Genomic DNA, 26,912 nt, shown 5'->3' with positions numbered 1-26,912 from the left:
TGCCATTCTAAGAGAAGGTACTTCGTGTAAGAAAAAAAAAAAAGGTGCTCAATACAGTGAATATTCACAATTTTAAATCTAATGTGAGTTTCCTTGGTAACCTGTGTCAATGTTAAAACCTGCCTAAGCAACATAGAGATGTGACTCAGTGGTTAAATATCCCTGGGTTCAATCCTCAGTGCCAAATAAATTAATAAATGTCATTTTAATTTAGGAAGCATTTCTAAAATAGCCAATACTTGCACTGCTTTCTTCTTCATTATATAATATGTTCACATTTAAATCATGTCCTCTGAAACATAATGGTTACAATAAATACTTTTGTTCTCCCCACATAAATACCACCAATGAAATTGTTTTATAAGGCCAAGAAGTAATATTTAAATGGCATATATCATGTCAACTCACAGTCTCAAATAAGTGAATTATAAAAAGATCAGTTTAATATATAATGTGAATGTGGTTGAAGATCATATACTTGGTTCTTTATGTTCATTCCATTTATATATTATCTTTTATTTATTGTCTTTTCACGTTGTAGAAAGTAGAAGTTTATGGTGTTCTTTTTTTTTTTTTTTTTTTTTTTGCAATGCTGGGGATTGAACCCAGGGCCTATTGCATGTTAGGCAATTGAACTACCGCGGAATTATATCCCGAACCCTTTCTTTTTCGAATTTTATTTTAGGACACAATTTTATTAAATTGCCCAGGCTCTCCTTAAACTTGTGATCCTTTTGCCTCATCTTCCTGATAACTGGGATTACATGTATGTGCTACCTTACCAGCTAGAATTTCCATTTTTTAAAAATTATGCAGCCAATAAGTATACAATAATAATACCTGTATAAAAATTTGATATGTGCATGGTTTCTAAGGCTTATTCAGTGTTGACCATCTTAATAAACATTTTTTAATTTTTAAAAATGTTTTTTCTTAGTTATCAATTATTGTTTATTTACTTATATGCAGTGCTGAGAATACCTCATACATGCTAGGCAAGTGCTCTACCATTGAGCCGCAAACACAGCCCCTTAAAAAATATTAAGGAAGAAAACATCCTGTGCATTGGTACCTGCCTGTAATCCCAGCTACCCAGGAAGTTGAGGCAAGTTTGAGGATTGCAAGTTCAAGGATAGTCTTGGCAACTTAGTGAGACACTGTCTTAAAAAAAAAAAAAAAAAAAAAGCTGTTCCTTTCACTACCCTACTTCCTGACCACAGTGCTACAAAAGCTGCACAAATATCTGAGCATATGCACTTAAAATTAAAGATAGCAGCAAACAGAGGTAGAGGTAGAAAGAGGCAACAAAAAATTCTCAGGGACAAATAGGCTCATTTACAAATACTAAATATTCAAAAATCAGATAAATAACATCCTGTATCAAAAATTAGTTCTAATGAAATAATTTTTAGCATCTGAAAATATAGAATTAGGAAGCAAAATAAAAAAAGGTCTCACGGTGATGATTCCAGAATGATGCTATTAGCTTGTGTAGATGATGGAGATCTCTGACTCACAAAATCTTCACTTGGTGAAGTGTGAACCACATGGTCTACCAAATGACCAACTGAAGATGGTCGTAATCGGGTTCCCTCTTGTGTGAATGCAGAATTTCGACTAAATGAAGAAGAGAAAAAAAGCTTTAATTCAAATATTCCAAGTTTCTTAATTATATGGTTGCATGAGACAGTGGGGATTGTGTTTTTAAGACTAACTATGTTGACTAAGCAAAGTGTCTGACACAAACAAATCTGTCACAAGAATTTTACCCATTCAATCATTTATTATCTCTATCCAAATGTTTCTAGGTTTTAGTCACTACAATTTTATATCTTATCCAAAATTTATAAAATTGATGAGAATAAATGATTTAGAAATATCTTCTAGTCTAAATTATTTTTTAATTCTTCTGTTTTTTATTTATGGGATTTCACATCCTAAGAACAGGCACCAAATACCACATTTCTATCCTTACAAGTGACTGTCATATAAATAATTGTTGTCATTACCATTGTTAGTTAAAACATCTGATATTAGAGAATTTACTATGTACTAGGCATTGTTGTAAGCATTTTGCATATGCCACCTCTTTTTATAATATGTATTTTTTTAGTTATAGGTGGTCACAATACCTTTATTTTATTTTTACGTGGTACTGAGGATTGAACCCATTGCCTTACACGTGCCAGGCAAGCACTCTACTACCAAGCCCCAGTCCCAGCCCCATATACTACCTCTTTAGTCCTCAAAATAATACTATAAGAAAGACACTGTTGGGGCTGGTGTTGTCGCTCAGTGGTAGAGTGCTTGCCTAGCATGCGCAAGGAAGGCCCTGGGTTCGATCCTTAGTACCACATAAAAATAAATAAATAAATAAAACAAAGATATTGTGTCCAACTACAACTAAAAAATAAATCAATATTAAAAAGACACTGTTATAATTTTGTAGATGAGGAAAATTAAATTGCTCAAAGTTTAAAAAGCCTTACTGTCTACCATTATCTTAAATAGAGCAACACACTTAATTACTATTAAAGTCCACATTCTTAACCACTACCTTTACTAGCTATTTAGAATTTAAAAATACCTAAAATTGTTTCTTTAATCAGAAAACTTAATCAGATGCTGTTAAGTACTTAATCATCTGTTTTAATTTTTATTTTGTCATCTATAACTCATTATAATTATTTACTGGTGCTGGTAACAAAATGGAGAAATGTCTGGTTGCAAAAGGGAGCAAAAAAGAAGGTTCCAAAATTTCTTCAAACAAGCTGATGAGCATACACCTTATTTTATAAGGCAAACTAACTCAGTAATCCGCAATGGGCAAGATAGAAACTATGGAGTTCAAACAAACAAACAAAAAAGAAACTACATAGTGCACTTTATATAGCAGGAAGAAAGACACCTAGGTATAAAGTTTTGTGAACCAATTTTTTTTATACATATACTTTTTATTGTCCAGTTGGTAGAAGTTTATTTTTCAGCTGATACTACCCATCAGTGATTTAGCTTTTAGAATTTAGTGAACACTTATTGAACATTAATGTGTATAAAATATTTCTAAAGAAGACTTCTTCAAATATTATATTCTAGCCAGGCATGGTGACTATTGCCTGTAACCCTAAATACTCCGGAGGCTGAGGCAGGAGGATCACAAGTTCAAAGCCAGCCTCAGCAACTTAGTGAGGTCCTAATCAACTCAGCAAGACTCTGTCTCTAAATAAACTATAAAAAAGGGCTGGGGATGTGGCTCAGTGGTTAAGCGCCCCGGGGTTCAAATCCTGGTGCCAAAAAAAATAATATATACCAAATATTCTATACCAAAATTCAAGTATTCTACAAATGAACTTTATAGGATAACAAAGTTTGGTGTATATATATTTGGTTCATGTGCTGATACACATTTGTTTACCATTATCTTAATTAGGTGAACATAATGTTACTATTATAAAATTAAAATAATCAATACCTTTAGTCACAAGCTCATTGTTTTATTTTTAATACCAAAAGCATTTTATGATAAATACTATAAAAAGTGCTAAATCACAAAGTTCTTTTTAGCATAGATATAGCTAAGCTTATGGGGACTGCTGTTGTAAATTCTTCTCTAGGCCACAGAAAATGAATGGGATGTTTTTGCTTTGCTATGGATTGAACCCAGGGTCTTGCACATGCTAAGCCAAACATTATCACAAAGTTACACCCCTATAGTAGGGTGGGGTTTTAAATAAGAGAATAGCATCATTTTGTAAAGCATTTACAAACAATCTTTACACTGAGAAATTCTGTTGGGAATTCACATGGAAAAGGATGTGTAAAAAACAATCTGAAGATATTTTAAGTCCACTAATAGATCTTAATTTATTCATTAGTGACGTTTACTATGAAGGACAACTACTGAGGAAACTGAGGGTCAATGCACTACTTCCTCATTCTCCAAAGCTATTATTCCATGCCACTTTTGCCATATGCAAGGAGGATATAATGCTATGGAGCAACAAAAAACATACTTGATCAAAAAGAGTTAAATTTTTATGTAGACATTCATGGAAATATACAGCTAATAATCTGGCAACTAGCTAAATACAAACTTGGTGTTGGATAGTACTTACTGATTAGGAGTCCCAGGTGGAGATCGAGATGGAAGGCTTTGTGTTTCTAACCTGTCATCAGATATTGAATTTCTGCTTACTACTTCCCAATCCATTAATTTCCGTGCCAAAGGCTTACTTGGGGATCTGCAGAAATAATTTAAATAATACATTAAGAGTTTTATTTTTATAGTCCAAACTATAAACCAAATTCTTAAGTGTTTTAATAGATTACACTCTAGATGAGTCAGCATAAATTACAAATAAATGTAATTTATTTCTTTCTTATATATAAACTTTCTTATAATAGCAAAGTGGATTTTTCTTTTTTACAAAAGCATTTTAGAAGGTTAACTATTCTGTCTTGTGGTGGGGAGTGATTACTTGTCAGCTATCATAGTGATATAAATATGAGAACTAAAAGTAATCTTCAAATAAAAAGATCTTGATATTGATCTGTGCAGAGATCATAAACCCTTAGAATTTTAGGAGTGTTAACAACTAAAAAAACCCCAAACTTTTTAATATGCAAATTCCAAAACTGGTCAAAATTCACTGAAAATGTATGGCATCTATTTAAACTAGCTTTTAGAAATTCAGGGTTATATGGAGGCTAATACAATTAATTAAGCTCCTTATATAAAAATATATAATAAATCATCTTCCAGGTTTTGAAAATTTCTGTAATAAATTCACACCACATAAAATGTTTGTTATTTTCCATTACATCATAATTTTTTAAAAACATTCTATTATCCTACTACATCATGCCAGGCACAGTGGCACATAGCTATAATCTCAGTGACTTGGGAGGCTGGGGCAGGATGACTGCAAGTTCAAAACTAATCTAAGCAATTTAGCAAGGCACTAAGCAATCAGCAAGACCTGTCTTTAAAAAAAAAAAAAAAAAATCCCCATTACAAAAGTAAAAAAGGAGATCATAAAAATGTAGGTAGAATTTTTGTGTGAAATAAAAAAAAAAACCAAAGCTATTTTTAGTTATAATTCATAGGATTTCTTTTTCCAACTTATTAGGACTTTTTCCCTTAAAGTTTGCCACCCCCCCACAACCTGTCATGTACTGTATGCACACTTTTGTATAAATAAAAAAGATTATTAAGGAAGGCATAAGGCAAATTAATATTAAGTCACACAATTACAACTGAAACAGTGTCATGTATATAGCAGAAAGCATTAAAATAATTATAAGGAGAACTGAATACTAGTTCTGGCCTTTCCCTAACAAATCAGTTAAATTTCTATATCTATTAGTATAATATGATCCTTATGCCCTTCATTGCCTCTGAATTTAATGATTTGTGATAATTAAATTTTCAGAGCAATGTTTTAGATTTACTAAACCATGAGTAACTTAATTTACTAATGAATCCAAACCACAAAAATGTCCTAGCATTTCAGGAATTCATAGTCAAAAACTTTTTAGTTTGGTATAATAATATCTCCTTAATTTAAAAAATAATGGGCATTAAAAAAAAAGAGATATAATGTTGGTTAAACAAAAAGACATAGCTTCATTTTCCGTAAGTAAATTCAAAATAATATTTTATTATTTAAGTATGAATTATATTATTTAATAATATTTTATTATTTAAGTATGAATATTTCCCACTATCATGAGTTTAAGTTACAGGATACCATTTAGTTCAACTCCTTCACACTGCAATGCAAATGTTCATATCAATCAAAACAAAATTAATATGTATTATTTCATTCATTTTTTTAAAAATAAACTTACCATAACTTACCATTCATGGCTCTTCTATTAGTGCTAATCCTTAAGGTTTATAAACTATTCTTCCCTCATATCTTAAGACTACTAAATAAAAGCTGTAAGAGAGTTCACTATCTATAGTTAGGACATCAACTACTTTCATTTTCTAAGAGAAGGAAAAAAATCCTTTGAAGGAAGAAAATATCCAGCATACTCACCTACTATAAACCGTCAAAACTCTTTACTCTTCCTCATAAGACTAGGCATGTTTGGAATGCTTCGAATTCAAAGCTAAAGTTCAGGTATTTTATTTTATTAACAGTTTTAACCTCAGAGACCCACCCACTCAAACTTGCTGTCTATGTTTCCTGTTGAGTGTGGAAATTTCAGAGAAAAAAATACCACACTGCAGTGTGTTTGCAATGTGGTAAATTTATTTTCTGACCATGGCACCTATTTTTCTGTTGTATGAGAATGCTGTTTTGCTTTCTTCTTAGATATTATTATATGATAACTGAGGAAGTATGAAAGCAATTTGAAGAGTTGAAATAAGAAAAAAATGCTATAAAATTTATAATAAAAAATTTAAGAAGAAATTTCTTCTATCTATTTATACTGTCAACTAAAATTTCAAAACAGGTGAGAAATTCTGGAATTCTTTAATATTTTGCCAAAATAATTTAAAAGCTGCTGAAATTACTACAGAAATTTGATGTATATGTATCACGTCATCACAACAATATTGTATTAGGAAAACAATCCCAGAAAGTCTAGTCTTTTAAACATGAAAGGATAAATAAAATAGCCCAGTACCACTAAAACCTCTTCCCAGTTGATGACTTCTTACTTCAAGGAGAATTCATAAAATTCCAGCAAAACAGAAGAAATAGAATAGACATTTAAGGATTATCATGTTGGAATTCCAGCTCTACTGTTCACTGAATGCAAACTTGTTTTATAAAATAACCTATTAACTTCACATTTTAATAATGACTACACAAAATGAACAAGTACGATGTAGGTATAGTTTCTAAAAGCTGATATGACCAAAAATATTAAAATGATAATATTAAAAATATTAAAATAAAGAAACTTTGTGGTGCTGGGGAGACAGCTCAGAGAGAGAGTGCTTGCTTAGCATGGGCAAGGCCATGGGTTTGATCCCCAGCACTACCAAAAAACAAATAAACAATAAGTAAATAAATAAATAAAACAGAAACCATTTGCATTTGCTATTAACCTTATGGTAAAAATACACTTATAATACTGTATTCATGGACATAATATTATAGCTATCTTTAAATTTTATCTTTGATTTTTTTTAGTAAATATTAAGTAAGAAAAAAGCTTACTGTTAGGAAAGAAAAAGGCTTAAGGATATTGTTCTGGTGCAGTTGTAACAGGAAAAATATTTTCATTTTAATAAGTACTTAAATGAGTATTACAAAATAAATTATCATACTCAGAGCTAGAAAAAATTCATTCTAAGTTAGAATAATAAAGTTGATAAGAAAATTATTTTTTCCCTAAGAGCAATTGCAAGGAAAACAATTTTACATTAACACTTAACTGTGCATTTTAACTTTGTACAGGTCTTTATTACTAACTGGAAATAATGGTGTCTAGCACTGTAAAAAGGAGGATTTTGAGTAATTTCAGGAATCATGTAAATTAGGATAACCATCTCTGTGTTTTGACTTTTTTCTCCCTTCCAAAATAACCACGCCACTAAAATTTATATTAAATAAAAAGATAACTTCCCCTCATAAATCTAAAACTAAGATATAAGAATAAAATGGATTCAAAACTTTTCTGAACAAATGCTAAAATGAATTATACTATTAAAATTCAAGAAAACTTATCACAGCAAAATGCTATATCCCTAACCTGCTGAATCCTTCCCACCAAGCCATTTTCATAGACTGTTTCCCTGTTAGATTATTCATAGACAAATCAGAAAGAAGGAAACCCCAGAAGAAAGGAAAAAAGGTACGTAAATTTTACTCAAACACAAAATACATCTTTCTATAATTTTCTGCTTTAAATATAAGTAGCTCATAGTTATTATTTATTTTTATAAGCTCTTAATACATATTACTGTGACAGTCACAAATAGTCTTAGCAACAACTCTTACTGTGAAGGCAGGGACATGGCAGGGGCAAAGGAAAGAACCCAAAAGTTAGATTTACATTTAACTGTAAAAGTATTTAACCGTTTATAAAGACATACTGCCATTATAAATGATTAGATTTTTTTCAGCATCAAAGAAAATGTGCGTGATATGTTAAGTGATCAAAGCAAGCAACAAAAAGCATGAAACATTTTTGAAACAAATATATACATACATATATCTATAAATGCACAGAAAAATCTTGAATAAACCCTGGAAAAAATTTAAAATGGTTGTTTTGGGATGACAATTTTTCTTTAGGATATATGACAATGTTGGGATTTTAAATTTAAATATGTATCCTATCTCTCATTTTCATTAATTAGAAAAAAGGATTAATTTTCATTTGGGGAAGGAAGGAAAACAAATCAATTGTGTGAATAAAGAAAAGGACTTGTGACTATTCTGAAATCATTTAGAAAAAAATTTTAATAACTTTAATTCTTCAAAAAAAATTCAGACACTGAAACAGAATTGGCTTACCTTGCAAATACCCTGTCTTTATTTGCCTTTTCTTTGCCATACTGAACTGACTGGACTTCAGTTCTCCCACTGAAATACATAAATATGTACAATATCTTAAAGAGAACTACAAGATAAAATGACAACACACAATATGACTATATTACAATTTTGTATGAGACAAGACATTTCCAACAACAACAATAATGACAACAAAAGCAGAATAAGACTATTAGACTGAACTACATTCCAGTTCTACCTGGATGGATGAAGTTTTCCCATTAATGAACAGACATGTGTTCCACAGACATTTTATTTTCAAATACTTAGAGTATGAGCAAAATAGTTTTGTATGAGAGGAATTCCTTCCTGGTTCTGCCCTGCCAAAACATTCTCTCTAGAGTAAGAAACAGGCTGTTGTGCCCCTAGTTTAAACAAACTCTATCATCCCTGTCCTGTCCCCACAGGTTTGGGGTTTAGCTAGTGTCTCCACTATTCCTTAAGCAAGGAGCTGAAACATGGGGGATGATCTTGGAGAAGTGCTCTTTCTTTGGGCAAGCTTTTCTTCCTTTCAACTGCTAATAATCATACAGATAATGAGGACTGTTACATATATCCTCAACTCCCTACATGTCCAGACGTGGGGCAATTCCAGATTTCCAAATATAGAAAGGAAAACTAAGGACAGAAATAACATTAGGAGTTAGGCACTAAGATATTTATCTTGAAACCAATTAGTTGATCAGTAACACTTTATGCAAGGAATCTGATTATCCTCCTTTGTACACCAGTGTGTTCACACCAACTTTGTTAATAAAGGGTTGATTCTTAGAGAATTTTAAGATTTGTGATATCTCATTACTTGAGTGTGAATACATTTCTAGTACATCAAATATAACCATTTACAAATGTAGATATCAATGCACGTAAGACTAGCCAAATAAAGGTCTCCAAAGCTACTCAAGCAATTTTAAGACCATTTTCCATGATATAAGTGTGATCTGAAGAGCATGCTTGTGAGGTTTTAATGGAAAAATGAGAAACAGTAACATGATGTTTTAATGCTAATAAGTTGAACTTTCCTAAGAAAGTATACCTCTAAGGAAGACATAATAAATTAAGGTTCCCCACTATTTGTATTTCCACATTAGAATAAGATTTAATCCCTTGGATATTCTGGACAAGAGATAACCGGGTGTGCATGGGGAGGCTGGTGGGGAAAATAATACTTCTGTCTAATGTTACCAGTCAAAATAATATTTCAACATTTTAGGTATGACAATAGTACCTGTATTGTCAACCACCACTTAACTATGAGGGAAAAAGTGTTTATTTAGTGTATAGTTATTAGGTATAAGACTGTTAAACATTTGTCATGCTGCCTTTCTTACTTTATTTATAAGACTACTAGTCACTCTAGTGATTAAAAAGTGCTTCAGATAATTTTTAAAGTTCTTAGGGACTATAAACATAAAGCTTAATCTTTAAAACTATAAATATATATGGCAAATATATATGGTTTGTATATACACACTAACTTAATGTGGACTGAGCTGTCATAGTGATGGGGGCAGACAGATGTGAGTAGTGGGAACACAAGGTTAAAAGAATAATTCTATAGTATGGGCCCACTGTGCTGACCCCCACGTGCTTTCTTTTCCAAGAAGTAATTTACCTGTAGCCCTGCCTGGCTTAAGTAGACAGGATATGTTGCATTCCTCTGTAAACTACTTATTATCTGTAGGAGAAATGCAGGCCCAAAATAACATAGATAAGAAAATCCCAAGTTACCCTGAAGAGGAAGACTTCTGTGACTCTTTTCACAGACCAGATCCCAAAACTCAGGGAGATAAGGATAATTCCTTTTAACCATAAAATCTGTAAGAATGCATGGTTAAGAATCCAATTTGAACAGGTCAGTATATGCTAAGGTGACTTAGAGTTGTCATGGCAGTGGAGATTTTAAAGTCTGCCAGTCAAAAGTTAAGAGGTGGGCCTGAGTGGGACTCTCTGGAAATTTCTCTGGGATCTCTAATAAAACTGGAGTGCAGGAGAGGCTAATTATCCCTCTTTTCTCTGACAGGACCCATTCTCTGGCTTGAGAGTATCCTCTTTCCCTTTTCCTATCCCTTCAATAAACTCATGCCTATTGCTCTGAGTGACATGTCTGAAATCTTTCTGACTTGACTGCAAAAATCAGCTTTTGAAGGTTGGACAATAAGTATCAATTCTGTCCTTTTGTGCTCTGCTACAATTAGCAAGGGGTTTTGAGTGAATACACTCCATTTTGTAGATTCCTTTGCCACCTGTCTTTCTGTTACATTCTGTTTTCAGAAGGCACTGATGGAAGATCAGAAAGTAGAGAAAGGCAGAGCAGGAAACAGGAAGGTGCTGGTAGCTGCTTTAAGTTGTAGGAACAGGGCACAGTGGGAAACAGCATCTTATAGATGGTTCCATCGTTGGCTAAAGCAACACTTCTCTGGATGATTCAGAATTGTGAGAGTGGCTCTAACAGTGTAGTATCAAGTCCAGGCCTGGGAATTCCAGCCCAGAAGTGACCCAAGCTTTTGATCCTTGGGCATTCTCCCTTCTTCCTATTTGCCTCTTCACAGCCCACTTATTCCCTATTGCCTTCCCAGTCTTTTTTAACACCTGTATAACTATTTCCCTCGATTAAATTGCTTTTATTTGAAATATCAAAAAGACTTTGTTCCTCTAACTAAATCCTGACAGATACATTAATTATCCAGTGAAGAGGATTCAAATGGCGCACTCTTATTCAAAAGGCTGGATTTACAATTGAATTTCAAAATAAGGAAGGAACAAATTTATTTACTTAAAATATTTTGTAGTTGTAGATGAACAGCATGCTTTTATTTTGCTTGCTTATTTTTATGTGGCGCTAAGGATGGAACCCAGTACCTCACACATGCTAGGCAAGCGCTCTGCCACTGAGTTATAGCCACGGAAAGAACAATTTAAACAATATCAGAGAGTTTATATGTTGCATATTATCTAAACACAGTCTTTAAAGGCTTAGAATTGTTATTAGAATATAGAACACCAAAATCTGACAGTAGATAACTGATCTTTTGAACAATAAGAAAGTGCCAGGAGGGCTGGGGATGTGGCTCAAGTGGTACCGTGCTCGCCTGGCATGTGTGCAGCCTGGGTTCGATCCTCAGCACCATATGCAAAACAGAGATGTTGTGTCCGCCGAAACTAAAAAATCAATATTGAAATTCTCTCTCTCTAAAAGAAAAAAGAAAAAAATTAATTAAAAAAAAAGATAGGCTTGTTAAAAAAAAAAAGAAAAAGAAAAAAAAAGAAAGTGCCAGGAGGTAAATATATATACATATGTCTGTATATAAATATATATGCTTATTATTTATAAGTAATTAAGTAATATAAAAAAGGTTTAAAAAGAAAAAAAAAACTGTTTTTTTTTTTTCTACCAAGAAATCATCATCATTAAGCACAGGTAAAAATCATTTTGAAGAAAGTCTTGAAATAGAGACAGAATCTTAATGTGAATACAAGATATATGCCACTTGTTTAATTTTTACTTTTTTTGAGACAGGGTCTTACTACATTGTCTAGGCTAGCCTCAGATTCCTGGGATCAGGGCTGGGGTTGTGGCTCATTCGTAGAGCACTTGCCTAGTACATGTGAGGCGCTGGGTTCGATCCTTAGCATCACACACAAAAAATAAACAAATATAATAAAGCTAATTAAAAATTTCTGGGATAGAGCAATACTACTATCTCACTCTCTGGATTGGCTGAGGCTACAGGCACGTATGACCATGCTTAATTATAATCCAGTTTTAACTGAAAAAGATAATGCTGATTTCCTTTGAAATAAAAGAAAGGAAAAGACTCTGTTTGTTTAAAAAAAATAAGGAAAAAAGATTGAGAAAGCTTAAGAAGTTCATGTATTAATATTTAAAGCTATACATTAAGAATTCAAATACTTCTTCTCACTTGTCTTTTTTTTTTTTTTCTTTTCTTTTTTGTGGTACTGGGGATTGCACCCAGGGGCCAGGGACACTCTACTATTTAGCTACATCTTCCCTTGCTTTTTAAATTTATTTTGAGATAGGGTCTAAGTTGCTCAGGCTGGCTTTGAACTTGTAATCCTGCCTTATCCTCTTGAGTTTCGGGGATTACAGGTGTGGTTCAATTTATTTTTTAAAAAATTAATTAATTAATTTTAAAGTTACAGTATTTATTTTACATTTTAAAATTTTACCATTTATTTCTATTCAGTAGTTATCATTTTCACAATTGTAAAGTATTAATTCTATTTGAATGATTTAATCTTTATTCTAAGTGAAGAATTTTTCTTGAGTTATTTTGACTTATCTCTTAGTTGGCTTAATTTTACTATGAGTAGATGTTTTTCAAAGGCTCAGAGATTTTATATTACATGAGGTTTAACATACTGAATAATGTCATGCTGACTTTAGACTTGAATGGCAACCTGGGTGAGCTTAATATTTTTTAGTCTCTTATTTTCATTAGGACTTCAGAGTCAAAGAGTGGTCCACAAGCTACATAAGCCCGAAGACAAGTTTCATTTGGCATATTCATTGTTCAAAAAATATTTAATCCAAACAGATAAACTTCTAGCAAGACAAGTTATCAATATCAACTAGACAAGCAACATTGCTAAATTCTGGACATATTAAAAAGATAATGGTAACATTATGAACCTTAAGCTAACAAAGCCAGTAACTTAGATGAAATGGGAAAATCTGTTTAAAGAAAAACTACCAAAGTTTGCTCAGGACTGTCTTATCTATTAAAATTTTTGGACATTTATTCAAAACATTCTAAGAAATAAAACTGCCCAGAAGGATTAATTGGTAAATTCTTTTTCTTTTCTCACTATTTAAAACTCCTTTATAGGCTGGGGTTGTGGCTCAGTGGTAGAGTGCTTGCCTAGCATGCACAGGGCACTGGGTTCGATCTTCAGCACCACATAAAAAATAAAATAAATAAATAAAACTCCTTTATTAGCAATCACAAAAGAGATCAATAATATCCAAGGCTGGTGAAGTGTCTTTCACAATTGGAATGCAATGCCTATTATTTATTTATGCCACTTTCCCTCCATATTTTTAATTGGTGCATTACAATTAAACACAACAGTGGGATTTGTTCTTATATCTTCATACATGCACAAATATAACAATGTAATTTGGTTTAATTAGTAAATTCTATCAAACATTTACAAAGGAAATTAGAGCATTACCACACAAACTCTTCCAGGAAAATAGAGATATTCTAATTTCTTCAATAAGGCCAATATTACCCTGACACAGAAACCTGGCAATGTCACTATAAGATAGAAAACTACATACCAATATCCTTCATGAGCACAGATGCAAAATTTCTAAACAAAATTTTAACAAGTTTATTTAGACAGCATATAAAAAAGAGAGCATTATCCCAGGAATAGAAAACTGGTTTGACACTTGAAACTCAAAAAGTAACTGATCATATTAACAAACTGAAAAGAAAACCATGATAATCTCAATAATTACAGAGTAAGCATTTAACAAAAATCAACACACAATCCTAACAAAAACTTTCAGGAAAGAAGAAACAAGAAGTTCTTTAACATGCATGAATGATATGGGGCATCTAGAAAAAGCCTACAACCAAAATCATAGTTCACAGTCAATAGATGACATGCTTTCTACCAAGATGATTAAGAAGAAGGCAAGGAAGTCTGCCCGCATCACTTGTATTCAACACTATTCAACATGGTAATCCAGATGGAACAATAAGGAAAGAAAAAGAAAAAGCATCAGATTAGAAGGGAAGAACTAAAACCATCTTTACCTTACAGGTAGAAAATCTGTTGGAAACTGCTGGGCTCGGTGGCACACACCTGTAATCCCAGTGGCTTGGGAGGCCAAGGCAGGAGGATCATGAGTTTAAGCTAGCCTCAGCAACTTAGCGAGGCCCTAACCAACTCAGTGAGATCCTGTCTCTAAATAAATATTAAAAAGGGCTGGGGATGTGGCTCAGTAGTTAAGTGCCTCTGGGCTCAATTCTTGGTACCAAAAAAAAAAAAAAATATATGTTGGAAACTATAAGAAAGCTCCTATAATAAATGAGTTTAGCAAGGCTTCAGGAAACAAGGTCAACATTAAAAAAGTCAACTGCATTTCTTCTAATGGCAACCATCAATTTGAAATCAAAATTTAACAAATACCATTTATGGATAAAAATATGAAATATGTAAAGCTAAATTTGACAAAGATATGCAAGACTTGTACATAAAAAAACTAAAATCATTGCTGGAGAAATAAAAGAAGACTTAAGAAAAACACATATTATGCTTCATGAGTTGGAAGAGCCTATATTTTTAAGATATCAATTCTCCAAAAATGGATATACAGATTCGGCATGATTCCAATTAGAATCCCTTTTTCATAGAAATTGGTAAAATCACTCTAAAATTCAAATGGAAATACAAAGTGGCTAGAATATCCAAAACAACTTTTAAAAGAGGAGCAAAGCTAGAGGACTAATAATAAAAAATAAGTTCAACAACAGGACGATACAAATGAGCTACTCATTTTTGACAAAAGTGAAAAGAAACAACTAGATATAAATGTTCAAAAAATGAACTCCAACCCATATTTCACATCAAATATAAGAATTATATCCAAATGTATCACCTAAATGTAAGAACTAAATGTAGGAGCAAAAACTATAAAACTCTTAGAAGGAAACAGAGAAATAAATCTTTGTGACCTTGGATTAGGCAAATATTTCTTAGATATGAGAACAAAAGAAAAGTTGATAAAAGAACAAACTAGTAAGCTTAACTCCATCAAAATTCAAAATCTGTTCTCTTGATACTGGTAAACACTAAAAAGATAACAGCAAGCACTATCTTTGAGGACCTGGTAAAGCTAGAAGTCTATTTTTTTGGGTGGTGGGAGGAATTGATCCCAGGGTTTTATGTATGTAGGACAAGTATCCTATGACTGGGTTACACCCTCAGTCCTAAAATAGAACTTACACTGCAGGAAACTACACTGCATACACTGCAGGAAAGTTCACAAAGGTACAACTGCTTGGACAAAATGTTCAACAGTTCTTAAAAAGTTAAACATGCATCTACCATATGAGCTGGCCATTATACATTTAGGTATTTACCTAAGAAAATGTCCATACAAAGACTTCCACATGCATGTTCACAGTAGCTTTATTTGTAATAGCCTGAATCTGGAAACAATCCACTTGATACCCATCATCAAATGGATAACCAATTATTTATCTACACAATGGACTATTACTCTGCAATAAAAAGAAATGAGCTATAAATACAGGCAAGAATATGGATGAATCTTAAAGTAATTATTCTGAGTAAAAGTGGATTGACTAAAGACTAAAAAGAATACTTAATGTTTCACTTTACATAAAATCCTAGAAAATTTATAAAGACAGAGAACAGATCAGCAGTTGTCTGAGGACAAAAGGTGGAAGAAAGGTTATCGCAGAGGAATATTATAGATCTTTCGTGGGTGATGGGTATGCTTATTATTGTGATTATGGTGAAGGATTCATGGAGATTCAAACATTAATTTTAAATGTAGTAGTTTACTATGTGTGAATACCTCAATAAATCTATTTTAAAGTATTTCATTCAATTTCTAAAAATGCACAGATTCCACTTAATAGACCATAGTCTCAGTTCTGTTGAATGAACAAAGTCTGTCAATTCTAGATCAGTCTTCTCCCAAGGGCAATAACAGTCAAATGGCAGTTATTGTTCTCTCCACCAATCTTAAAATATTTTTTTTGTTTTTAAATATGAGTTTATTTTTTTTTAAATATATATGTATATTTTGTGTATATTATATGTATATTATGTGTGTGTGTATATATATATGTTGTAGATGAACACAATACCTTTATTTATTTATTTTTATGTTGTGGTGAGGATCAAACTCAGTGCCTCACATGTGCGAGGCAAGCGGTCTGCCACTGATATCCCAGCCCCAAAATAGTTCTTAAACTTTTTTTAAAAATTAATGTCTATGGTAGAAATTTCTTTTGGTGTCAGTGATGATCTTCTCCACAATAGTATCTTCAATTGTCTCTTCTATTTGTATTCATCACATCTAGACCTGTGGTATGGTTTGGATTACTTTCTTGAATTTTTTCTTATCTGAGACCTGTTTGAACTGTAGTTGAAGATTGGTTACTGTGTTTTATTAATTTCTTTGTCACATAAGTAAAATGGGTGTGTGTATATGGAGAGAGAGGAGGGTGGGAGAGAGGGAGGGAAATGGATGGACAGATACATATTTCTGCAAGGATATGGGAAAAGAAAAGAGTTCTACCAGAAAGTAAGGTCAGTATTTGGGTGATTACCCCAGTGGTCATTTTGGAATTAGACTCATTGAAGAACACCCTTAGGTTGGTTTTATACTAATCTCACATTTCAAACAACATAAAGCCTTTTGAGATTTTTTTTCTGTAGGGAAGGTTCAATATTTTCCCTTGACTTTCACAATTGACTGCACACATTCACCTTCAGACTTCTTACCTTCAATTTTGCAAATAATTTTTCTCAATATTGCTTTTAGGAAAGTGAGAAAGGAGTTAAAACATATCAAGTCACTGAAGATTCTGTTTTTTTTTTAATTAAAATTTTCCTAATTCTGTTTAATTGTTGCTACTAAACTTTTGTGCACTTTTATTACATTTTCTTGGGATGACAGGCATCTATTTTTAGTGATATACTCTGTAGTAAACTTTATGCTGTTAATTTTTACTGAGATTACAAACTGCGCATATATACATGTCTATAATTTACAATGTAAATTTAAAAAAAATTTTTTTAAGTTGCAGATGGACACAATGCTATTTATTTATTTATGTAGTGCTGAGGATCAAATCCAGTGTCTCATATGTGCTAGGCAAGCATTGTACCACTGGGCCACAACCCCAGTCCCTACAATGTAAATTTTTTAGGACACTTCTAAATATTTTTCTCCTGAACATATAAGATAAAATCAGCCTATCACATAATGGTCAAGGGTTTTATTTACTGAAGATAGAAAAATCTTATTTTGTGAACAGAAACAGACAAAATCAGTAACATTCGTCTTACTAGAAGATCATCAATAACTTTTTCTATACAAGTCTTATCTGGTTTCATTTTAAAACCAGCTTTTAAAGTCCTTTAAAAATTCCATAAATAATACCAATCAGAGCTTCTTCAAATTTAGTTACTCCCCCAAAGACTTTCAGGAAAAAAAAAAGCTGTCAAGAATAAATAAGACAAAGGGTGCAGTTGGATAGGAGAAATAACTTCTAATATCCTACAGCACAATAGGATAATGCTGACTAACAACAATTAATGGTACATTTCAAAATAATTGATAAATGTCTGAGGTGATGAATATGCCAATTACCTTGATCTGATCATTATACATATTTTATAGGTATCAAATATTACATTATACCCCATTATGTGTCCATTAAAAATAAAAATGATTTAAGAAATAATAAATAAGACACTTGTAGGGAAAAGAAACCCCGGAGTTCTTGTTCAACAACTAAATTTGATTTTGCCTAATGAATATTCTGAACTCTTTACAATAGATGGTTTAACAACTCAGAAATATGCTAAATTATAAATTAAAAAAAACTATATAAACTCATGCAGAATCTATCTTAATTTTTACAAATAAAATAAATGTGCCTGAACAAAGAGAAGTTTTTACATAAATAGTAAAGAGACAATGGAAATCTAACCTGTCTAGACTATAAATAAGTTAATGTGGTTAATTTACTTTAGATAATAAGGACCTGAAATAAAGTCAATAGAATGGGTCTCTGAAGCCTGATGAATCTCTGAAGAACACATAGAGCTTTCTGATACATATGTAAGGGCTGCATTCCATAGGGACTCCAAAGGTAGGTATGAGGAGCAATAATTCTATGGTTCTATCAACTAGATAATTGCTTTCATGGGAGGAAAAACATCTAACAAAAAATTCTTAATACAAAAGTAGTACTTACCAGTACCGGAATTTTGAACCTAATGTAAAATAATGTGCAAAAAAATTCTTTTGAGGTGGAAGTGGTCTGTCCAAACGGAAGAATGTGTGATGTTCTACACATGCTTTCCACAAATTCTTACAAGCTCGGTAATTCACCATATTAAATCCCAGTAGTGTTTCTCTAGATTCATGCTGTAATAAACCAAAAATGCAGAGAATATCAGAAAAAAAGTCAGAATCTAATGCTATATTTACTTTTGTTCGGTATACATCTACAGAGCTGTGAAGCAATAACTCATTTATTTTTATTCTTCATAGTATTCTACTGGAAATGTACACACTACAGATACTTATCCACTTTACTGCTGATAGACACTTGATGATTCCAGTCTGAGGGGATAAGAGTAATGCTGCTGTGTATACTTCTGTATGTCATCTGGTGTACACTTGAACACTTTTCTGTTGATGGACCATAGATACGAGTATGTTGAGCTTTAGTACATAAAATCCAACAATTGTGTATGCTCCATATATTCACCAACCACTGGTTTATCAGTCCTTTTCATTTTAATATTCTGGTGAGTATCCAAGGGCAGCACACTTTGGTTATAATTTGTACCTCCTTGATGACTAATGAGGTTCAATATCTTTTCACGTTACTGGCCATGTGGATACACTCTCTTGTGTGAAGTGTAGTTCAAGTTACTAGTTTATTTTTCTATTGGCTTGCATTTAAAACTAAGGACAGAGTGTGTGTGTGAGAGAGTGATACATATTCTGTTATTTCTTAATGATTTCTTTTGATGAAGAGTTATTAACTATAACAGCCCATCTTATCAATTTTTATGTTTAAGGTTAAGAAGATTTCCTTGTATGTACTATTCTACAAATCTTTCCCCATTCAAAGATCATAAAGAGAGCCAGAAGCTGTAGTACATGTCTCCAATCCTAGCAATTCAGGAAGGTCAGGAAGGAGGATCATTAAGTTCAAGGACAGCTACTTAGTGAGACCCTGTCTTAATATGTAAGGGGGGGAGTGCTAGGGATATAGCTCACTGGAAAAGCACCCTTGGGTTCAATCCCCAATACTATATTTAAAAAAAAAAAAAAAAAAGTCATGAAACTATTTTCCATAACTAAATCACTGTAAAATGTCTATGTGTAAATAATACAGTACCATGTATAAAGTTAATATGCTTAAAACATCATTTCTTGACCACCAGAAAATTAATCTCAGTTATGATTATTAGTTGCTTTGTATGTAGTAACACATACAGTATGTATAACATGTACCATAAACATTGGGCAAAATGGAATTACAGGGTACATGCCTGTAATTCCAGCAACACAAGAGGTTGAGACAGGAGGATTCCAAGTATAAAGCCAGCCTTGGCAACTTAGTGAGACCCTATCTCAAAATAAAATAAAAGGGCTGGGCGGTGAGGGGGTGCTCGGTTGTGGCTCAGTGGTAGAGCGTTTGCCTAACGTGTGAAGCACTAGATTTGATTCTCAATATCTATCTATCTATCTATCTATCTATATTTTTTTTTTTAAGAAAGAGCTGGGTGGCTGGGCTTGTAGCTCAGTGGTTGAACACTTGTCTAGCACAAGAGAGGCACTAGGTTTGAGCCTCAGCACTGCATAAAAATAATAATTTAATAAAATAAAGGTATTTTGTCTATCTACAACTAAAAAAAAAATTTAAAGGGGGGGGGGCTGGGGATGTGGCTCAGTGGTAGAGCACCTCTGGGTTCAACTGCCAACAACACACAAACACACACACCCCATGTACTTTTTTGTGCTACATTTTAACTTCAATAGAAATTTGATTAGGAAAACTCTACATTTTGTGAACATAAATGAACAGCCACAGATTAGATTGATATCCTGATAAAATGCAGTGGATTCAAATACATTAAGGTTTCAAATACATTCTACACACACACACACACACACACACACACACACACACACACGTCCAATCTTGAAAACTATATTAATTTGCAAAAATTTCTAAGAAATAATGTAAATAAAAAGGTTAATTTGATGAAATAGATAATCACAATACAAAATTGTTTCCAACACTGTACTGTCCATGACAACTCAACTTATACTTAACATAGAAAAAGGCCATTATCACTTCAACACAGAGAGGAAATGTGCTATATGTTCACGAATTATAAACGAAATGCTCAGCTTTCCAAAAATGAAATGAACTTATGTATGAAATGAAATGCAGTGGATTTAATAGAAAAAAAGGAGAAGGCCATAGAAAATGTTCAGCTATTGCTCTTAGGAATGGACCCTGGGGATGGACAATGAATATCATGTGTTAGAAATCAGTTTGTGAGTAGAGGAAAGAACAGAAAGAATGTCTAGAAGAACTTTAAATCAAAACCACAGAAACACTGAAGAAACAAATACACCTGGTCATAAAAAGTGAATTCATTTACCTTAATAGAGAGTTATCAACAGTATTAATTGTACTTATAATGGTAGAAAAATTCTATCATTAATGACTGGGCATTTCATAAAAGACTTACTTCATTTATATCAATAATTATTAGACCAATACTTACCAATTCCTTTCTAAGTTGAATAAAAAACTGTTTGCACTTAAAAGAAATCTTCACAATCTTCAACCTATACAAAAGAGAACAAACTAGAGCATTTAAAATATTGAATAAAGAGAAAAATATTAACAAATTAAGAAAGTATCTATAAAACAGCCGGGCACGATGGCACAGGCCTGTAATCCCAGTGGTTTGGGAGGCTGAGACAGGAGGATCTCAGTTTCAAAGCCAGCCTCAGCAATAGTCAAGTGCTAAGCAACTCAGTGAGACCCTGTCTCTAAATAAAATACAAACTAGGTCTAGGAGGTGGCTCATTGGTCAATTGCCCCTGAGTTCAACCCCTGGTATCCACCCATCCCCAAAAGAAAGTATCTATTAAATGATCTTTTAAATTTATATTTTCTAATATCTAAACATCTTATCATATATTCTATACATGCACACAGAATATAAAAAAAATCTGAAGTTTTTGGTGCTTCATGAAAAACTAGTTAAAATCTATGAGTTCAACTACAGAAAATTTTACCAAAATATCTAATTGCAAAATATCCGTTTCCCAATTTTATATGTACAGAAATACTTAAATGTCACAAATTAAAATTTCAAAAAATAGGACTGTGAATGTGGCTCAGTGGTAGAGTGCTTGCCAACTAGCATGCAGGAAGCCCTGAGTTAGATCCCCAGCACTTAACAGTGAACGATGACAACAACAACAAAAAAGAAAAAATCCTCAAGAAGTATCAATAAAATAGGTGTAGTTTACTCCTTAAAACTATAAGCAATACTGATAAAATGTAAAATTTCAGCTTTGTGCAATGACCCTAGAACCATTTTTTTATTTGACTTTAAAAAGCTTAATTAAACTAGTACAGTGGCACTTGCTGATAATCCCAGTTACTCAGGAGACTAAGGCAGGAAATCTCAAGTTGGAGCTAGCCTGGGTAACTTAGCAAGACCCCATCTCAGAATAAAATTTTAAAAAGGGGCTGAGAATGTAGCTCAGTGGTAAAGTACTTGCCTAGCATTTTCAAAGCTCTAGGTTCAATCCCCAGTACCACCCCCCACTACAAGGCATAAGTATTTTTTTTTAAATTTCACCTTTCTATGTTACTTTTCTTCTCATATGAAATCCACAATGGTATGCATCCTCAAAGTTCCATTAGTGAAATCAATATGAGCAAAACTGATGTTTCTCTTTATTATAACCATATGTAATATGTTAAGACTCAAGATACTTTTTGACCTTAAGACCTGGTCATAAGGCCAAAGGCATTAAATTTATTTAGTGAAAACTTCTGTGGGATCCTGCTCCAATCTTCTAATACATTTTTTTCATGTTAATTCTAAATTTTGATCTTCATAACTCATGGCCCTATCCATCCAAGAAGCTCTTGGCATTCCCAGATAGATTTCTCACACCTCAAATCACTTGGGGAGGCAAATGAATAAGTCAGCTTCGAGCATGACTAGTTTAGAATAGGAAAGAAAATATATGCTCAGTGGTATTTTTGTTTATTTGTTTGGTATTAAGGAATGCATCCAGGGGCACTTTACCACTGAGTTACATCCTCATCCCTTTTTATTCTTTAATTTCAGACTGGGTCTCAGTAAGGTGCTGAGGCTGGCCTCAAACTTGTGCTCCTCCTGCTCAGCCTCCCAAGTCCCTGGGATTACAGGTGTGTGCCAATGCACTTACTGGTTTATGTTTAGTTTTTAGGCTTAAAATTTTTTGTTTTTTATTTTTACATTCAGAGCTTCCCCACAACAAGGGGAAATTCTTATGTCATATGACAGAGGACGTTAGTTCTAGAAAGTCAAGAAAAAAAAAGACTACATAAAACAAACTGTATTTATGGAAAAAAGAAAACCAGGTACTTCATTTAAAAAATCCTAAAAGCGGTACATATATTTTAGAAGTTATAAATGAATTTCTATTAGGAGTTGTCACAAAAGCAATAAACAAAACTCTATTCAATTCTAAATGATCAGTATAAAGGAAATCTAACCCAGTTTCAAATCATATTAATTTTAAAAACCCAGAAAAACATTAAACAAGGAATAAATAGAAATTCTTACACTGGTTACTCCTTGGCATAAAATTTATTTTATACAACTTGTATTTTCTTACAAAGACATTCTATATGATTTTATTCTATACATAGGCATAATAGTTTTTATATAATTAAACAATGAATAAAGGACTTTGAAATACCTATTTTGTCAAATAATATTATAGCTATAATAGTTTTCTTTTGGTTTCTATATTCTTGGTTTATCTTTTTCAATGCATTTACTTTCAACCATTCTGTCTCTTTATGCTTTTGATATATCTCTAGAAGACAGTATGTAGACTGTTTTTGTAAAAGTCCAGTTTGAATAATCCAGAAAAGATGAAAGAACTACAAACATTCAAAAAATGCTCAGCATTACTAGACATTAGAGAAATGCAAATAAAAATTATAATTACTTCACATCCACCAGAATGACTGTCATATAAAAGACAGACAACAACCACCACAGGGGAGAATATAGTGAAGTTGAACATACATATGCTGCTCTTTGGAATGTGAAATAATGCAGCCATGATTGAAAACTCAGCAAAACCATTCCTTTGTATATGCCCTAATGAAATGAAAGCACATGTGTCCACAAAACCTGTATGCATATATTCATAGCAGCATCATTCCTAATGGCCAAAAGATAGAGTGATTGATGAACTGATGAACAAAATGTGGTATATGACCACAGAAGGGAATATTATTCAGCAGGAACCTCAAAAACATTATGTTAAATGAAAGAACTCAGTCACTAATGACCACATAGCATATGATCTCATTTAAGGGAATATCCAGCACAGGAAACTTCTAGAGAGAAAAAAGTGATTAGTGATTGCCATGTCTAGTGATAGGTGAGCGGCAGAGGAAGGGATGGGGAATGACTCCTAATGGTTGCAAGATTATCTCTTGGGAGTAATAAAAATGATTCAAAATTAAGAGTAAAATTATGTTGCACCTGTAAATACACTACAGACCACTGAACTATATACTTTAATAGGCAAATTTAGAGTATGTAAATTGTAGCAGTGAAGTTGTTAAAAAAAAACATTTTGATAATTTCAATTTGAAAATTCCTTTACTTTGGAGAACTTCTTTTAACATTTCTCACAAGGCAGGGTTGCTAGCAACAAACTCCCTCAATTTTTGTCTGAGAAAGTTTTATTTATTTCACTTCTGAAGGTAATTACAGACTTCTAAGTTTGTGAGCTTTTTCTTGCAACACTTTTATTCCATTTTCTTCCTGCTTACATAGTTTCTTATCCTTGTTCCTTGATGAAGGTGTTGACATTTGCTTCTTTTGAGATTTTTCTCTTTCTCTTTGACTTTCTAAAGTATGAATATGCTATGTGTAGCTCTAAAATCGGAGGGTATTCAATTTGTTTGATATTCTCTGAACTTCTGGGTTTGTGCCTGAGTGGCTGTCATTAACTTTAGAAAGGTATCAACCACTACTTCTTTTGTTCAAATTCTCCTTCTGGTATAGTCTCATTATCTATCTTAACTGCCTTTTTTCTTTTTCTTCTTGGCTTTCCAGTTTGGGAAGTTTATACTGACTTATCTTCAAGGTCAGTGACTATATTTCAGTTGTATACAATGTAACAATGAGACAACCCATGATATTCTTCACTCCTTTTGTTTTTTTTTTTTTTAGAACAGTATAACAAGTATTTTATTTTATTTTTATTTTTTTTTAATTATTTTTTTTATTGGTTGTTCTTCACTCCTTTTGCAGTGTTTCTAATTCCTTTGATTGTTTGACAGGGTTTCCATCTCTCTGGTTACATTACTCATCAGATTTTGTATACTGTGTAAGTTTTCCATTGAAGTCCTTACATACTAATTAGTTTATTTATTTAACTTATTTTTTAGTTGTAGTTGGATGCAATACCTTTATTTTATTTATTTTATGCTAGGAGAGCCACAACCCCAACCCCTAATTAATTACTTTAAATTTGTAATATAATCCTAAAATCTTTGAGATACCTGAATCTGGTTCTGGTGCTTGCCTTTGCCTCTCCTGTTTTTTGTTTTTTTGCCTTTCAGCAATGCTTTGTAATTGATTGATGAATGCCTGATGTGATATACAGGGGTAAGTGGAACTAGGGCAAATATCCCTTTAGTGGAGGTTCTTATTTATCTGGCAAAAAGAAAGGCTGTTTACTGTTTGTTGTAAACAAACTATAGACTTGAGGTTACAATTTCCTCTAGTATCTGTGTTTTTGTTATCCCTATTGTCTTAGGTTTCCATAGGTAAACTTTAAACAGTCTGAGCTTTGCAGTTACTTCAGTTATAATCCTGTTATTACAGAGGAGCCTCACTGACTGTTAAGGTACAGGCAGCGGGGAAACCATTCTTTAATCCTGATTACTTCTCAGTTCTTTAGTGGTTTCTGCCTCTTCCTTATGACCCTCCTTAGGTAGACAAGAAAGCAGGAGGAGTCTGAGTTGGATAATTGCCATCCCCGATTTTGGTAAGATTCTGATAGAACTCATGTTGTTCAAGTGCTGGCAAAATAGTTTCTGAGGGCAGGCCTTGTTAAGGAGAACAGAAAGCTCTAAGTGATTTTAAAATGTTTACTTTCCCCCACCCACTGCCATAAATGAATTTTTTTCTTCCTTCTTCATCCTGAGATCCCGGAGAGGCATGAAAACTCATGAAAGTCTGGAGGTTTTCCTAAGTCTGGGTCCCTCAGATATTTTTTATTTCTTTATCTAGTCAAAACTTGGTATCTAGCTATTAGACAACGGCCCTTTAAGTATTCCTAACAGTTCTGGCTCTAGTAGTTTGCTAACCTTGATTATTCTCTGTATTAATTTGGCACTCCTGTTTTCAAAACAATTTTCTTGATTCTCTGAAGAATCTTAAAAGTTGTTGGTTTGGGGTTGTTATTAGCTTTTTTCTTGTTGTGAGGACAGAAGTGTGAACATCTAAGCTTTTTACCTGTCAGACTGGAAATCAGAACTCTCTCTTCCTCTTTTCGTTGTCTCAATGATGCCTCCTGGTTGATATTCATTCTAAAGAAGTCTAATTTAAAGAATCCACATATCTCCAATTTGTTATTCAACAAATTTAAAGTATAAACCTGAGCTGGGGGATAATCATATATAGAAAATGGACACGAGAGAGAGTATATTTATTATGTGGTACTTTCTTTTTACATGTAGGTCTAATTCTGAGAGAAGAGGTAAATGAAATGAGTTTAAAGCTCTGCTTCATACTTACCAGTTATTTAATTTAAGGCCCACCCAATTTCTCCTGCGTTTCTCCTTATTTGTTAAAAAAATTATAATAATTACCAAACTTGCAGAATTCTAAACTACAGATAAATGGATTGAAATTCATGAGTGATTTTTTTTCTATCAGTTTTAAACTCTTCATTCATGAATATATTTGGTATCTACACCATTTTAATTTTTGGCCTAAGCATCTTATTTGAGATATTACATGAAATAAAGTTCCTGAAATGAAAGATATTATAGACATCATCATTATCAGTACTCAAAGTGATTTTATGGTTTCCTAAAGTCAATTTATGCAGTACTTGCTAAACTATAAATTTAAAGGCAATGGCAATGCCATAAATACCAATTTGATAATGGTTAGGAGATGAATATAATCCATATTCACAAATGATACCTGTGAGAAGTATTTGCTTTTGTGAAAATAAGTTAAAAAATTTGATGATTATCAAAGATACTTGGAAGGGCTGTGTGTATAGTTCAGTGGTATAAGCACTTGCCTAACATGTGCAAGGCCCTGAGTTTGATTCCCAACAATGAAGAAAAA

At 32.7% G+C, this 26,912-nt stretch overlaps 1 protein-coding gene across 3 annotated transcripts in view; it reads right to left on the bottom strand.

Moving 5' to 3' along the window:
• The window catches only part of Ptpn4 (protein tyrosine phosphatase non-receptor type 4), a 189,066-nt gene that overhangs the window by 53,755 nt on the left and 108,399 nt on the right, over nt 1–26,912 (bottom strand). For all 3 annotated transcript variants that reach the window (XM_077802315.1, XM_077802314.1, XM_077802316.1), the window contains 5 exons: nt 21,075–21,138; nt 18,515–18,687; nt 8,481–8,549; nt 4,116–4,241; nt 1,459–1,617 (listed from right to left, as the gene is read on the bottom strand). In XM_077802315.1, coding sequence (XP_077658441.1) covers nt 1,459–1,617; nt 4,116–4,241; nt 8,481–8,549; nt 18,515–18,687; nt 21,075–21,138 — 591 coding nt within the window. The remainder of the gene's footprint in view (nt 1–1,458; nt 1,618–4,115; nt 4,242–8,480; nt 8,550–18,514; nt 18,688–21,074; nt 21,139–26,912) is intronic.

Source organism: Urocitellus parryii, chromosome 1, assembly GCF_045843805.1.
Source record: "Urocitellus parryii isolate mUroPar1 chromosome 1, mUroPar1.hap1, whole genome shotgun sequence".
NCBI classification, from domain to species: domain Eukaryota; kingdom Metazoa; phylum Chordata; class Mammalia; order Rodentia; family Sciuridae; genus Urocitellus; species Urocitellus parryii.
Note: the sequence above shows the minus strand (reverse complement) of the source record. Positions and strands in the feature narration are given on the sequence as shown.